Source organism: Thermobia domestica, chromosome 1, assembly GCF_964235325.1.
Source record: "Thermobia domestica chromosome 1, izTheDome1.hap1.1, whole genome shotgun sequence".
Classification (NCBI taxonomy): domain Eukaryota; kingdom Metazoa; phylum Arthropoda; class Insecta; order Zygentoma; family Lepismatidae; genus Thermobia; species Thermobia domestica.
In genome coordinates, this window is record NC_137454.1 from 25,260,848 (window position 1) to 25,277,825 (window position 16,978).

Sequence of the window (16,978 nt, forward strand, 5' to 3'; positions counted from 1 at the left end):
CTTCATTAATTGCTAGTAAATAAATTTCCTACTTCGCAAGGTCAAGTAGTTTCCTTACTCTATGATCTCACAGAAAAAAGCTTGGGAATGGAAGTTGTTACTAAAACAACAAAAACAAATACCTGCCTCAAACAAATATCATCCTCTCATAATAACCATGAAAAAGTTGGTTCTCTATCGAAAGGTGTTTGAAGTCCTCTGGACAATAAAATGACAGCTCAGACCTCAAAAATGTGCTTTTCCTTTTTGTAAAGTTGTATCATTCTTCCTTTACAATTCTGCACATGGAATGAGTTTTTTTATTTTTTGACTCTAAAGCAAATGAGCCCACGTGAGTGTAAAGTGAGCGCGGGCTCGCACTCAATTTAACTCGCGCTCGCTCGGCCTCACGTTCACTTCTCTCAACTGAGCTTGCACTCACTCGGGCTCGCTATCACTTCTCCCAACTGGGCTCGCGCTCACTCGGGCTCGCGATCACTTCTCTGAACTGGGCTCACGCTCATTCGCACTCGCACTCATTTCTCATAACTGAGTTCGCGATCACTTCTGTTAACTGGGCTCGCGCTCACTCGGGTTCGCACTCACTTCTCTCGATTGGGATTGGGCTCACTAATCTCAAGTGGTCTCGCGCTCACTCGGACTTGCGCTCACTTATTTCATTGAAGCTCGGGCTCGCTCGAGCTCGCGCTCAACTATTGAGCCCGAGCCCGGTTAAGCGTGAGTGCCGAACTCATGAACGTCGGGCTCGCGAGTGTGGACATCTATGGTACTTTCTCCTTATCACAGGGGAGAGAGATAGAGAGAGAGAGTGGTAGATGATTAATGTCAGCCTGAAACAACTTGCAGATATTAGCATTTTGCTAACACGTTCGATTCAATCAAGCGGGATGGATTTTAAGATTTCTTGAACTCATCAGATCGGAATCGCTGTGGTAAGTAACCTTCTCTTAAAATGGTCCCAGGTTCGATTCAAGGTCTTGAAAATATGTGTTTATGTTTGTTCTGTGGTAGGGATTCGGGTTTTCACGTAGCGTAACGCCTAAAATTGTTCAAAAAAGCTTTGCGTGCTTTCAAGATGATACGAAAAAAGTCGAATTATGGCTGGTCAAATAGCTCATCACGCCGATGTTGATCTGAAACAAATAAAAGGTTACAGTTCACTAAAACGGTTCGTAAGTTAGAGCTGCTAATGAGATAAAGATTGATTTAACTTCATTTCAAGCAATATCAATGTCTCGATTCGGCTATGGCTTACGAAACGGTTCATCGTCTCAAAAACTTAGTCCCGAATATTTCTTCAAAACAATTAAAATTTTAAAATCAGTAAACGGCTATGGTTATGTCTTATGAAATGAGTTATAATCAAAAAGATCACTGCCATTTTTTTTAATTTTAAGGAGTTCTTTCATTTGAAATGGTGAACTTTGATGACTATAATACCTGAATATAGGGTAGTTACTGATAAAAAGCTATCTTTACCCAAAATTGGTTAATCTCTACCTCTAACTTCTAGTTCGACTTTGAAATCCATTCATTAATTTTACACTTTGAATTTTAGGATCATAAGTGTAGTCTAAAACGTTCATTTGTTGTAAAAGCGTATATTTCTAAGGTGTAATCTAATTAAGTGATCACTTTCAAACCTCTGCTTAAGTTTTTTTCAAAAAGTTTGTATGAAAAGTTTGAATGTCGAAATTTTTTAAAACTTTCAGTTCAAAAAATTTTGGTTTGAAATTTTAGGTTCAAAAATTTGATTTGAAAATTTCATTGTAAAATTTTTAGATTGACACAGGTTGAAACTTTTATTTCAAAAATTTCAGTTTGAATTTTTCGTTTGAAAAATCTTCATTTCATTCTTTTTCGAAAATTTTAGTTTCAAATTTCTAGTTCTAAAATTTGGTTTTAACTAATTTGGTTCAAAAATTTTGATTTCATGTTTCGAAAATTTTAGTTTACATTTCTAGTTGGAAAATTTTAGTAAAATTGCTTTGAAAAAATTTCAAATCGAAAATTTTTATTTTATCTTTTTTGTTCGAAAATTTTTAGTTTTCCAAAATTTGTTTCGAAACATATTAATTCAAAAATTTCAGTTTGAATTTTTCTTTGATTTCAAATTTCAAATTCGAGAAAATTTTTGAAATATTTTTTTGTTCGGGAAATTTACTTTGTTTTTAATAAGAAAAATTTTCTTTTTCAATATTTTTGATTTTAAACTTTTGATTTCGAGAAATCTTACTTTCAAATTTTCACTTGAACTTTTGGAATAACTGGAAATTAGTGAAGAATCAAGATTTAACCTAATAGTTAGAAACCGTTTACTTGTTAATCGAATAGCTAAAAACCGTTTATTTGTTAATCGAATTGTTAAAAACCGGATAGGTTTGACGGTTAACCGTGAAATAATTCTCTCTTTGCACTCAGTAAAAAATTTCGACTAAAATATTTTGAGATGATGATTTTAACTAAACCGTTAATGTTATTTAAGATATAAATTACACGAACAAGCACCAAGACCAAGAGGGTAACCTTAAAGTATCGTGGTTCTCTCGTATCATAAAGTTTAAGAGAAGTGCATTAAGGTACGCATATCCTCATTATATGTAAATAAAGTGACAGCAAACTCTACTTTGAAGAGTTCACACAACGTCTATGTTGAGCATAAATCCTAAACAGCAAAAACATTTGTTAATATCAGCCATATAAGCCACCATCGAGAATCAAACTCATGACCTTCGGAGACTAAATCTAGACAGCGCATGCCTATAACGTAATAAATAGAATACATTAGGTTAGAAACCTTCCCAAATTATATCTTTAGCAATTTTAGGTAATCAAATACTAACATTAGTTCTGGAGACCAAATGAACCTAGCAATCATGAAAAGTTAGTGTTCGTTCAGGTTCCCATGCCCTATAAAAGCCAACACTCATGACGTCATTAATATTTATCCACGAACGGAAACGAAAGGTAGTTACTAGGTTTAGCTAATCCCTTCCCTCTTTTATCTTCTCTAGGAATGAATGTACTATTTCAAAGTAAACCATTACACATATACGTTCTTGTTTCATCATAAGAAATAACTCCTCAATGTTATCTCATTACATAAGTATGATTAATCGTTATTACAATGAATCAATCAGATTTAAGCAAAAAGTAAATGTGACGTCATTTATCTTAATCCACAAACGAAAACGAAAGGTAGTAACTAGGTCCAAAATAACCTCATCTCATCCCTTTTATCCTTCTCAAAGAATGAATATATCTTTTCAAAGTAAACCATTATACACTAATTGACAATTAAACACCGTACTTGTTCAAACAAACAATGCCAACTATACTGACAACGAATACGTAAGGATATGTAACACGATATAGATGACGTTTCCTTTTAAACATATGATTTTAAGTCAATATACAAAGGAACTTTTTAAATCTTTCCAACAGTTTTATTTAATACACAAACGAATACGATATAAATTATTATTGTTAAACAAGTCCGGGACCGCCCCTCCCCTTCTTTTATGCGTCTCAAATAAATGTATGCTTCCTGGACACACTTTTTGACAATTGAATATCGTGGTTCGAGTCTTTAAGTCCCGCGAATGAAAACTATACCTTAACCAAAAGTCAAGTATTCCTCCCCAAGTTTTCGAGTTAAGTTGATTTTGAGTTTAACGTCCTGTTTAACAGCGAGGATAGAACCTACTAATTAACGTGAAATCCAAACCACATAAGCTCCCGCCGGAAATCAAATCCTGGTCTCCCACGCCAAAGGCGCATACGCTAACCGCTTGCCCACGGAGGAGCTCCAAAGTTTTCGTGTTTCATATTAATACTAATACTAATTTATACTATTACTGAGGTATACTAATTCATAATGTAATAGATCATCAGGAAAGAAATCTAAGAACTTGTTTTAGTAATTTTATACCGATAAAAGGAAACGAAACAAGCCGTCATAACTTCCAAGCTAAAAATCCCAGTTCCGTGACGTCATACGAATACATTAGCTCAAACCAAATTCCTCTAATTCATTCGCACCGGTAGAGAGCGCGGTGGCTCAGTGGTAGAGCGTTCACCTCTGCTGTTCAAACCCCGCAAAATTGGTTTTGTGGTGGTCAACATTATGCTCGGGATATTCCAATTTTCTCCCACACTTTCATTCCACCAATTCATTCGTTTCTCATCGTCACCGTCTCCTTTAGCGTAACCGGCATAAGCGTGGGACGTGAAACTAAAGATTTCATTTGCACCAATGTTAGTCCAATTATATACCATCTCATCACAAGGATAACAATCTCCAAATTTTATGCCATAAAAGGGAACGAAAATAAAAAATATTCATAAACCAGTACTAATTCATAACGTAATAAATCATCAAGAATATGTTTTAAATAATTTTAAAGAATCACCCTAACCTCTAATCCAAAAATCCCAATTCAATGATGTCATACAAACGCATTAGCCGGGCCAAGGTACCTCTGACTCATTCGCACCAGCGTGCATGGCCCCTGAATAAGCATAAGCCAAATTTCAGTAGGTGACTCAATCCCGGGCCAAAGCATCCCTAATTCATTCGCATTAACGGTATGGTCCATGGGGGCCCCAAATTGGATAATCAACAGTGCGATCAGGTCACGCAATTACTACTGCGGGGATATCTCCAATTGAAGTATTATCCGAAACACTCACCGATATTCGTATTTGATTATGTTTTTGTTCATTTTTTTATTCTTCTTTACGAAATTACAGTTCTCAATTACTTAGAATATAATAAAGGATAGTGAATGATATATTACGACGTATTCCAAGAAAGAACTCGTATTCGTTTGATATCGTATATGCTTAAAATAAAACATGCTTGTATCATTAATTGAGGATTAAATTATACAAACCCATGTTATATGCACACAAAATATGAGTATTTGTCGTATTTGAAACATATGACTTGTTTTCCAGTGATGGTATGTTTTTTTACAAATTGAACTGTGACACACTGCATATCATGTTTTTACATCCTTAGATTGCTTTCTTTTTCTTTTCCTTTTTCCGTTTTCTTTGTTTCATTTTCTCAACACACTGGAAACTAGTAATATAACTTCAGAAAATATTCTTTAATGTGTCAACGAAAATAACAATAATAGTATTTTTTAAAAAACTACGATGGTTTTGCTGATAAAAAAAATATTCTCGCAAAGTTGGGAGTCATATCATCTCGACCTGATATTTCTTTTCGTAAAGATTTACTAGAAATATTAAAACTGATAAATAACAAAAGTGAAGGTAACGTTGAAACGAATAATGTAAAAGATTCAGAGATTTTAGAAAATACTGTAATATGTAAAATAAAATGAATGTTTGACCAACATTGAGTTTTTCTTGGTATGTCTAAGGTTAAATACCATATCTTTGTGACTTTCTTATGATATCAGTCGCTCTCTAGGTACTAAGAGTCGTATTCTACCCGAATTTTTATTCGTTGAAGAATCATAGATATTTTTCTAATTTTTTGCTGTTTGTTACACTGACATATTTCAAACAAACTACTGTACTTCTAGAACGCATTATGTTGTTGTCAACCAGCGAACCTTAACAGTATTGTTGGCAGTCTATCGTTGCAGGATAGAAAAATTGGAAGTATGAATGCACTTTTGCTCGTATACATACCTTGAGATTCTGAAGCCACTACATAAATCTTTTGCACATTAACATTCATTTTTCATTAACAAAATTGAACAATTAGCAGTAATTTCACGCATATTGTAAATTTATTAGTTTACTTCTCGCCGTTAAGAATTTTTGATGGCGCTGATCGAACAAATATATGAAAAAATCCCCCATATCCTACCAAGTTGTACGAAAATTCCCTTTATCTCTATGGGAGAAATTAATGTCAAAAAATTCCCCAAACTGGAATATCTCCCACGGATTGGTATCATTAGTCCGTTCCAAGGTTTTTAACATTATCTTAAAAAAGGAAACAAAATATTAAACATTTCATTAGAAGCAGTCTGTTCTAAAGGTCTTATATTAACAAAGACAATATTACAAAGATATATATCTATATCAGACAACAAAAATTTTCCTCATTCATGAGGTACAACGGTTAATTTAGTAACTAATACCCAATAGCTAATTATGAAGACAATTGACGTCGAAGATTTTTGTAGTACTGATCCATGGCTTGCTTTGTTTTAAGCAACAACTCATCTATATTTTCAGATGTCATTCCTTTGGTAGATATTGCCGGAAGAAGCTGTGCTGTTGCTCGAGCTAAAAAATAATTAAAAATGAAAATATATGAGTTATCAACAACTGGAGTTATTCTTGATATAAATATTTGTTGTCTATAGTCAGTGGCGAAGCGTACTATGAGGCTCTAAGGCCGGGTCTCCCTGTTTTATACCGTATATTTTCTTTATCTTTGATTTCTTATAAAATAAATTCAATATTTCAAAATTTCGTTTTTTCAGTAAAATTATAGTAGGTTGAAAACACTTGGAGACCCTTCGGTCTGAGCCTCACCAGCTCGCTAGAAAGGTTTACGCGCTATTCTGCTCAGGGAGCAAAGCTATGATAGCTGGGGATTGCGTACATTCTCGGGAAGATGCGAAGGCTCGTCTCTGGAAGTTTAGTTTTAGCGTTGAAGGTATTTTTCAATACTGATATGTTATTAAATTATTTCCTTATGTAAAGTAAGAAGTTTCTGTGTTCAATTATGTATTTCTATTAGTGATAACTTGTTTAATTTAGGTATATACACTCAGGAGTTATTCACAGTAGCTGTTTTTAACTGCATGGTGTATGGTTCATAATAGCTTGTAAAATATAAACCTGATACATCAAACATATGTATAACTTTACCAAACATTATCGTACACGATAAAATAATATTTCTGTATAATTCTAGTTGTTTTCCATTTCACAGAATCAGTGGGGTATTTACGATTTTGTTTCGGGAGGCTTTGCTTGTTTCGGGAGGGGCTTTGCTAATTTTATTACTGGAAATTTGTAAATTCTGGAATATATATATATATAAAACATTTAAAAGTTCCAATAAAATTTCGATGAGTGTTAAGCCCGGGAGCCACCCCCTAAAATATGCCAATGCTTAGAATACAATATTAAATATCTTGCGTGGATTCAAATGAAGTTCCTTCTGAGCATTAACATTTATAGTGAAGCCATTATCATGTGATTTATTAATTAAATGCAGTATTGTACTTACTTTAAAGTGGGAGATGCAAGTAACAAACACTTATCCAAGAAATCTGACAGTTAACTGTAAGAATACTTTCTTTTCCTGTCCTTCCATTTTCAACTATCCAGGAAATGAAAACAGCACGTCAAGAGGAAATTTCTCTCATCCCCTTGCAAATCCCAGAAAGAAGAAAATATGAAGTGCACTTCAAATATTTGTACTCGAACTAAATGGGAATATTAGTTTATAGGGCCTACACTACTTGCGGGATTACGCTTCGCCACTGTCTATGGTAGAATCAGAAGGAATATTAGAGAATATATTTTAAAAAGTGATAAAAGATAGCGTAAACACTTTTATTGCGGGATACTCAGGTTTAATTGATTAGTGTAGTACGGAACCACCTGTTACAGGAATACTTTCGGTTACACAACTTACCTTATGATGGGTGAGCGTATATTCAAAGATTATTTTAGCTGCGTAATATTTTACATGTTTTCGAAAATTGATTTACATTGAAAACGTTGACACAACATACCGATATCCACACATTCCTCACGAAAGTGGACATTGTTGCAGGATGTGGACCGATACTACATTGGTTTCATTGTCGATATAAATCTATTTGATTCTGATTTAACTTCTTGTGAGCTTAACACCCCTTTCAGCAGGAGGGCTGTATGAGACGTGGAACTACACCTTGCTAAGGATCTGAAACACGAGATCCCGATCCCGGAAATCGAACCCTGATCTTTCTCCAAAAGGTGCGTACGCTATCCACATAGCCACAAGAGAACTCTCGGTATAAACTTGAATGGCGCAGACTCTACATGTAGTTCGGATACCATATTGTAGATCCTAATCTAAAAAGGCTTTAAACTCAGAATTAAGTTAATAAGTAAGTAACTAACTAATTATATTGTCTATAGAATCCGGAGGTTCAACCCGCGTTCACCAAAGCTCTCCATTGACATTTTTCCTTAGCCAACTAGATCCAGTTTCTACTTTGTATTCCTATTTCTGCATGTTCCTACGCATTTGGAATAGTCTGACTGGGTTTCTAGTTAAAATATTGAAGGTTTTTCCTACTTTCATTCGGTTTGGATTTATGACCAACACAAGTGAGCCTCCTAGATTTGATGATCCTAACAGTGTCTCTAACAATTAATAACTTTAACTAAAACTATAAATCCAGGTCTTATTTATAGTTCCGGGAATGCAATAAAAATGATGAACCACAAACAATGAATTAATTAATCCATCCAGATATAAACTAATATTTCGACATTCTTGCCCGTGTGGGATGTGCTGCCAACTACCATCGGCCGCCGTCGCCTTTGGACGGGTAGCCACCGAAATGAAGAAAAAATGACTGCCGGCATTGGTCCGCTTTCGGTTCAAAGCGAAAGCAAAGCGGTTGCTGTGGTCGTAATATTAGTTGGTAGTTGTCGTTTTTTCGTCAGGCGGTGTTAAATGACGAATGACCGCTGAATGATCGTGAGAACTCGGTAACGTCCGCTGAGAACTGTTCTGCCTCCTGTTGTCCTAATCTGTTTTTATGTACTAGAACATAAGAACAAGAGATTGCAGCACTGCTACTCATGTAACTGTTGTCAGGCAGTTCATAGACTTATAGAACTATTTTCGTGACCGATTACAGCAGAATATGTTACGTTATTCGTTACTTGGCAACAATATCAAATATACTGCGTAAAATTTTGCTCGTTGCAAACAATAAAATCCAATTAAAAATTCTCACTGACAATTACTAGTTCCTTCTGATATGCTCTGAGGGCCATGTCTCTGGTGTTTAGATACTTTCGATCGATTGTTCAATCGATCGTTATCAGCTTTTTGGACACCTTCCTGCTCCTCATCCTGTTTTCTTCTCGCTTCAGACTGTAGAGTACTATTGGTCAAACTAATCTCATCCAAGGGCGAATAACACTACAGGTCTATTAGAGGGGCTACCTATCCCTGAGTACCCAAACGTGTACTCGTACCTATTCATCTTTTCATTTACACTCATCAACTAGTTCATGATTTTCACATTTTGGGCTCTGGTCTACCAGGACGGATGTTACTATGCCTCCCCACGCACTGGTACCACGAATAAAGATAAGGGACGACATGGAGGATTACCGGTTGTTGTTTCTGGAGCGGCTGTGCTCCCCACGAAGACAACATCGCGCCCGCAATCCAGCCAAACATCTACAAATAGCCACCACAAACGACATACAGTTTCTGAAGAATCAAATGCATAAACCTTGTCCACGAATCCCGTCCGATCCCGATCACCATCTGCTGGGTCAAGCTAATCGTCTGATAGAATCACCGCCTAAAAAAGAAACATAATCTTCACTCGACTACTTCCACAGAAGATATGGACGCCATCGATGCCAGCCTGGATACTACCACCAAGAACATTGACCTTCTTTTTCTACTGTTTACTCTTTGCTTCTGACGAACTACGATGCCAAATTCTCAACGGCCAAGTTTCTTTCTCTCCAACTCCGAAAATATCTTCCTTGAGAGGCCACCACCGAGATAGTGCGTGCTTGCAATGGAATCATCATGAAGACCAGCGACGCCAATCTACTGAACACCATCAAAAACAAAGTCCTAATCGACATCTTTGGGCCAAACGCAGAAATACAATCAGTCAACATCAGTAGAATGAAACTACCACTATCTACTCACCAGACCTCACTTCTATCAGTGGTCATATGCGGAGCAGAAACCAGCTACACCGAAGATGAAATTCAAGAAGAACTAAAACTCGATAGATACACAATTAAAAAAAGTACTGCGAACTCACAACGACAAGGGACCGACTTAGATGATGAAAGTACTTACTACCTACCAAGCTACGATCGATGATCTACTGACGAACGGAAAATACATCTACAACCGTAAAACATCGAATTGAACTATCTCGCTCTAATGCTTCTCTTCCAATTCGATGTGAGTGATGCTAGGAGTACAAGACCCATCTCACCGCATACTGCAAAAACATCAAATATGGATACAGCCTGAACCACAAATCACGTGCTAGTGGCGCGGTCATCTTCGTACTAATGCTGTTGTCACTCTGCCAGCTGTAGGTCACTCTGCCAACTGTCGGTCATTTTGTGAAACTCAAGGAACACTACTGCCAAATACCAATTCCATCATACAACTTTTCGGCATGTTATAGTACTTTTAAAGTTTTCATTTGACTCATTCAAGTACGTAACTCTTAAATTGGGACCAAACTTAACCTAAACTTCAACGGAGACCCAGTGGCGTCTCGTGACATAACTTTTCGGTAGTTCACAGTCGTTATAAAATTCTATTCTAGAATTCTTTCAGTATTCTAAATAAGAAAAACTATAAATAATCAACGAAAGTAATCATATGTATATTTGAACGTAATAAAAATACCAATTTATAAACAAATGCTCCATTTCATTCGTATATGAAATTACTTCTCATGTTCTTCTGGGCAATCAACTTGTCAATAACTCTTCTGAAGTTTAGTTTTTTTTTTTTCAATTTTTTCTCTGTTGGTACTATAGCTAATGCAGTGAAACTATTTTTTGCTGCGGTTCTCCTTTAAATGCTTTCATATTCTTTAATATGGTAACACAAGTTTCAGTTTCCGAAGTCAACTTTGGATTATTTGCTATGATTTTCAAGGATTTTGTTGTATGCCATTCTCTTTCTACAGACTCACCATCGATTTCACAATATACTAAATATAATCTCCATTAGTATCAAGACTGTAAACGTCTGCTATCTCGTATATTTGAAGAGCTTTTTCGTGGCTAAGCGGTTAGCGTACGTGCCTTTGGCGTGGGAGTCCCGAATTCGATTCCCAGACGGAGCTCATGTTCGGATTCCACGTTAATCAGTAGGTCCAAGTCTCATATAGCCTCGCTGCTGAAACGAATGTTAAACTCAATATCAATTCAACTCGTATATTTGAATTGTCATGTATGCTCTTTAGTGAACTGTTAACAGTATATACGAAACATGCAATGTATCAAATTATTATGATAGTTGCAGAGGCACCTTTAATTAGGAACGCTTTGTCCATGTACTTTTGCATTGTTATCTCAAGACACTTCATTACTGTTTCGGCCCTCTCCAAAGAGAAAACCTTTCTGGTTACAGCTGAACGTACGTTACTGCAAACCTTAATACTTGTATTTTTCTATTTTGCATGTTTTAAAGATGAACGTTGAAAAAAGTTAATTCCAAAAATTCCTTCCCACCATTTCCAGGTTCCCATAATACAGAACGTAAGATTTTACCATTGTAGCAATATTACCAAGTACAGCATATTTTGATAAGCTATTCGCATTTCTTACAAACATTTAGTTTATTTAGGTAGAAAAAAATGTAGCCTAAAGAAAAGTCAAAGATTATACATATTTTTTAAAAAATCTTGAAAATAAATTAAAATTTAGTTTCATTCTGCATTAAGTTAAAAATCTCTGGGAAAAGGTTTTGAACCTCTCATTCCCCTTGGTATGATTTCAGAAAGCTGTAACTCTGTTTGTTCCATTAGTGTATTTTCATTACGAGAAACTGAGATAAAAAGAAATGTAGATAACTGATTGAAAGAATGAGTTAAATAGTACTAATATATTCTATATATTTTAAAGTTGCAGTTCATTGTTTGAATCTGTTTAAAGCGCCACATTATTGGAAATTATTCAACAACAGTGCTGTCAACGCTGCTCGTGCAAATCTTCATTTGAACGTCAGGAGGCTGCAGTTTCTCCTCTCAGCTTCCCGCGTTTCCCTTCCGTACTATACACAAAGCAGCCTATCACGCACGCTGCTCTGTTGTGAACGTGGTGTGATGATGGAATGTATATACGCAAGGGGCAAAGCAAGTGAAGAATAGACACGAAACGACAATATAATAATATTCTAAATATTAGTAAATATCTTAATAAAGAACAAACAACCCCCGATACTTGGAGGTTCACGTGCTCTTGCGAACTGCACAATGCGACGCCACTGCGGATATCTTGTTTTTAATAGTTACTCCGAAGATGTTGATTTTTTAAACTTCTATCTGAAGATAGCAGAATCATGCCGAACATAAATACAGAAGATTGTTGTTCTAGATACAACACAGAGGACGGAGGACGGAGATTACTTTTCATTAAGCGCGTATTTAAACGCTATTTCAAATTAAGCGTCGTTTACGGCACGCTTCTGAAGACTAGTTTCCCATTCAGGGGCTTAATATGGAACATAAGATTATTCGGTGATTTTTATATTTTACCGGTAAAACATTTAATGAACATATCAGGACGGAATTGAAAGACTTAATATTGTGATATCATGTACGTGTTTGCTAAAGATGGAATCATCGGGTTGAAAATAAAGTGGTCTGCCAACACAAAATGTAGGTTTGTTAAGAGAAGGTAACGAAATAAGTGTTTATACAGAAAAATAAAAAAAAATAGCCAAGAATTTTAAAAAGCGCAACAATTAAATTTAATTATCGAATAATTAAAGAAAATAATACATACTACAGTGAATGATGTCTCTTTCAGAACATGAAAAAAGCTAATGACCTACAAGTTACTGTTAGTATTGTAACGCATTTAATCTAACTCATGCTATTTCTTAAAAACAATTATAGTTGTAATGACATGCAATGCATCTTCCTCCATAACGCAATATACTTAGAACGGTGGCTGATGTCTTTTAAAATCAATAATTCAATTACATTTTAAAATATTGTAATGCCTCATGTGCTTGTGCTTATAAACACTCAACTTGTGCTTTAATTTATAAACAATAACCACGTGTACCTTATTATATAGTACTACAACTGCAGACGACGGAGACAGCTATGACACCGACACCAGTCACATGGCAACGAGGGAACAGCAAAGCTATTACCTTACTTGGAGCGCCCATATAACCAACAGAATGTTATAGACAGCTATTAGTTTTGACTGATTAATTTTGCTTTAGCTTGCCCAGAGCTTTAATAATTACCTAACCTAAAACCTCTAGTTTGCTTTGAAACTTTAGGCTTTCTTTTTCTGCTTAGCTTGCTTAGAGCTCTGTTAAAATTCGCAACCTCAGTCACTTAACTTGCTTAGAGCTCTATGCTTCTTAACCTAATTTTTGCTTCCTTTAGAGCATTAAACATTTTTAATCTACTCCACCTAGCTTGCTTCGAGCTATGAGAAGATTCTGTCGTTAGGTTGCTTGGGCCTTGGGACACCTTTCTCTACCTTATATTAAAAAAGTTACATCATTGTAGTATTTCTGTAAAATATTGTTCATAAAAGATTTTTTGTGATAGAAAATGGTAATGGAAAATAATTCCAATCTATAATTTACTCTGGTAAAACTCTACTTACCCCTACAGAGGGAAAACTTTACAAGATTGACTAAATTTCACTATAACTCTAAACCGAAAAGTTAAAGTAATAATTTCTCGATTTCGTGTATGCATTCATTTACACATAATTTTATTAAACATTTTCTGACCATGTACCCGAGTCCTAAGAGTTATAGGCAGTCGATTGAACTGGTCTACAAAAAAGCAAAAAAGTTCTTTCACAAAAACCAAGATACCAATCTAAGTGTCTTCTTCATTTTCAATTTAAAAAAATGTAATCATAATTTTGCCGTGAAGCAATGTTTTGTATTCACAGTCTTTTTTCACATTATAATCCGTATATTCTTAAAACATGCGTGTGTTCGGTGTGGCAGGGAGACAAAATTATAAGTTCTGATACCTTATGAGACAAACATGTCATATAGTTATTCGATTTGCCGAAGATGTCCTGTTGTGCAGTAACGAGAAAGGGAGATGAAATTGAACATCATTGTTACTTACTTAAGAAATTGTATATAATGATTTTCGGCTAAATCTAGCGTTTGGGAGATTTCTTCTCAATGTCCAACAGTAGCTGGTCAGCATCTAGGGACTCCGTTTGGCTTGGTCCCCTTTTTGTTTCATTGCAGAAGTTTCCAATGGAACCGCTCACCACGTTCACCACTTACTGAGCTAAATTTTCTGGAAAAAATCTAAGCGTGAGTCTAAGAAGTGTGTGTTCAAGGACATATTTTATCCCATAGCTTGGTACGATTTACAAGATCACTCAATAGAAATTGCAAAAGGCATATGATGTGTATAATTTCTTTATCATCTGAGAAGGCATACACATGACACTCAACACATATTCGGACCCCATGCTTTGTTTAAATAACCAGCTTTGCAGCCAAAGCAAAGCTCATAACACTTATTTTAAGGTTTTTTTTTACAAGTGGCGCAAAATTTCGCATTTGAGATTTAATGATAAGCTCAGCACAAATGTAGCAGAAGTTGTCCAGATGATCCAAACACTTTCTTGACATTATGCGAGTCTTTTACAACATGAAAAACGAAACAAGAAAACACCAATTACAGAGAAACGATACAAGAAAACACTCCAGTTACACAGAAACGAAACAAGAAAACACTCCATTTACACGGAAACGAAACCTGACGGGCTAACTACACGATCAACACTGGCTGCTTGCTAAACACCTCTAATCTTGTTTTAAATTTTCAGTGTTCTCAAATCTACACCAAAAAATAAATTCTCGCCACCAATTTCCACTTTTTGAATATACAACAAGGGCACCTTCGGCAAATCGACCCATAAGTTGTCTATAATTTTGTCTATATTGTTTAAGATGGCGACAGGTGGGAATAGCGCAATTGAAAATATGAAAAAGATTGGATAAGATTCTGGTCTCTGAGTGAAAACATGATGCCAGTACATAGTGATAGCATTTTATTGAACGTAGTTGCCTTGTAAGTTGACATACTTAATAAAACGATCCTGTAGCAATTATATCCCATGATAATAAAACATTTTGCTTTGTGTTGCAAAATTTTGTTTTGTTTTGTGTTTTGTGCTGCCTCTGAAGCTGCTATGATGACATTAGTGTCTCTAAATTCAGTTTCTTTCAGGTGCATCTTAAGTTTTGGGAAAATATAATGGTCTAATTGGGTCATCTGGAGAATAGGCAGGATGGTCAATGATATCGAACTTCAGTTCACACAGTTTCTGGATTGGGATGCCTCTTTATGACAAGGAGCATTGTCCTGCAGCAAGGCGATGCGTTTGGACAATTTTCCTCGCCTGCTTTCCTTCAATGCGTTGCGCAATTTTTCCAGCAGGTTCACATATCTTTCAGCATCATTGTAATGCCTTTTTCCCAGATATTCGCTCAGTATTACCCCTTCACAACCCCTAAAAATGACACTTATCACTTTTCCAGCGGATTTTTCTGTGCGACATTTTTTTCGGCCTTGGTGATCCTCTATGGCACTACTGCATACACTGAGATTTGATCTCGGGATCATACACATATAATTGCATTTCATCAACAGTAAAACTTGTTTAAAGTTGGAAGCAGTCACTGAACAACGGCGCAACACACTCTGTGCACAGTCCCGTCTTCTGATCAGCTGTGAGGAGTTTGGGCACTCACTTTGTCGAAAATTGTTTCATACTAAGTTCATCATGCACGATATAATACACACAATCCTCACTGTTCCATAGGGTCTCTGCAATACGTGACAGACCAGTTTGCCTGCCTGCAATTATCATGTACATACGGTCTGCAGTTCCCAGATTCTCCACTGTTTTAGGTCTTTCACACTTCTTTATCTTCGGTGCTCCTTCTGCCCCTCCTGAGCTCTGCTACCCATGATTTCTCTGTGCTATATGAATGACAGTCATTGGCCATTGTCTGTGTCAATTCATCATAAAATTCCTTTGCTCCCATATTCTTTGAGAATTGGTATTTGATGACTGCTCTCTTCTCATATTTGATAAAACTAATAATGTGCTCCTTGTTCATTTCAAACCTCAAACAAAAGAAGGGGGCGCGGTGGCTCAGTGGTAAAGCGTTCACCTCCGGTGTTTGGGGTCCCTGGTTCGATCCCAACTCGCGCCGTGTGGACTTTGTGGTGGACAAACACCGTGCTCGTGGGTTTTCTCGGGTTTCTCCCGTTTCCTCCCACTTTCTTCATTCCACCATTTCACTCATCTCTCATTATCACCGTCTCCTTTAGCCTAACCGGCATAACGTGGGACGTAAAACTTAAAGATTTCAAACAAAAGAGAAGTGTTTGAAACACATTTACGAGTTTCTTGCAGAACATCCTCTAAAATACAGTTACATAACATATAAAGATAACCAAGAAAGTACTGTAGCTTTTTGTGGAGGTCTGTGTTCAATTGGCACTTACACCTTGAGTTGAATGCGGATGGTGATAAGGCGAAGGTTAGTTGTTGGTGTGGGCATATCCAACACACTACCTGGTTATGGCAGTTCAGTTATACCATAAACTTGCGTAAGGACAGAGTGAACGTGGGACTTCCACAGAGCGTCACAAGAGCGTGTATGCTATACAAGTTCAAACTAGGGTAAAACGCCGTTGCAATGTGGCAGAAGATATGCCAGGCTATTTGTGAGGGTGTCTTGACTATGCAGATAGTACAGCGGTGGTTTAACAACTTTAATGACGGTGACGAAACACTCGAAGACGCACCACTTGCCAGAAGACCAACACATGTACAAAATGAAGATCTTCAGGAAGCAATTGAAGCGAACAGAAGCCATACATATGAGGAACTGAAACTACAATTCAGTGTGACTGGAGAAACCATTCGGCAGCACCTCTATCAGCTTGGGAAGCACTAAGAGTTGGGTCGGTGGGTCCGACATGATTTCACTCCGGGCCAGAAGGCAATGCGA

At 36.4% G+C, this 16,978-nt stretch overlaps 1 protein-coding gene across 1 annotated transcript in view; it reads right to left on the reverse strand.

The window, feature by feature from the left end:
* Positions 1-6,028: 6,028 nt before the first annotated feature.
* Positions 6,029-16,978, reverse strand: part of LOC145665981 (1-acyl-sn-glycerol-3-phosphate acyltransferase alpha-like) — a 42,924-nt gene continuing 31,974 nt past the window's right edge. Inside the window, exon 5 of the mRNA XM_081733089.1 lies at positions 6,029-6,273. Coding sequence (XP_081589215.1) covers positions 6,137-6,273 — 137 coding nt within the window. The 3' untranslated portion in view covers positions 6,029-6,136. The remainder of the gene's footprint in view (positions 6,274-16,978) is intronic.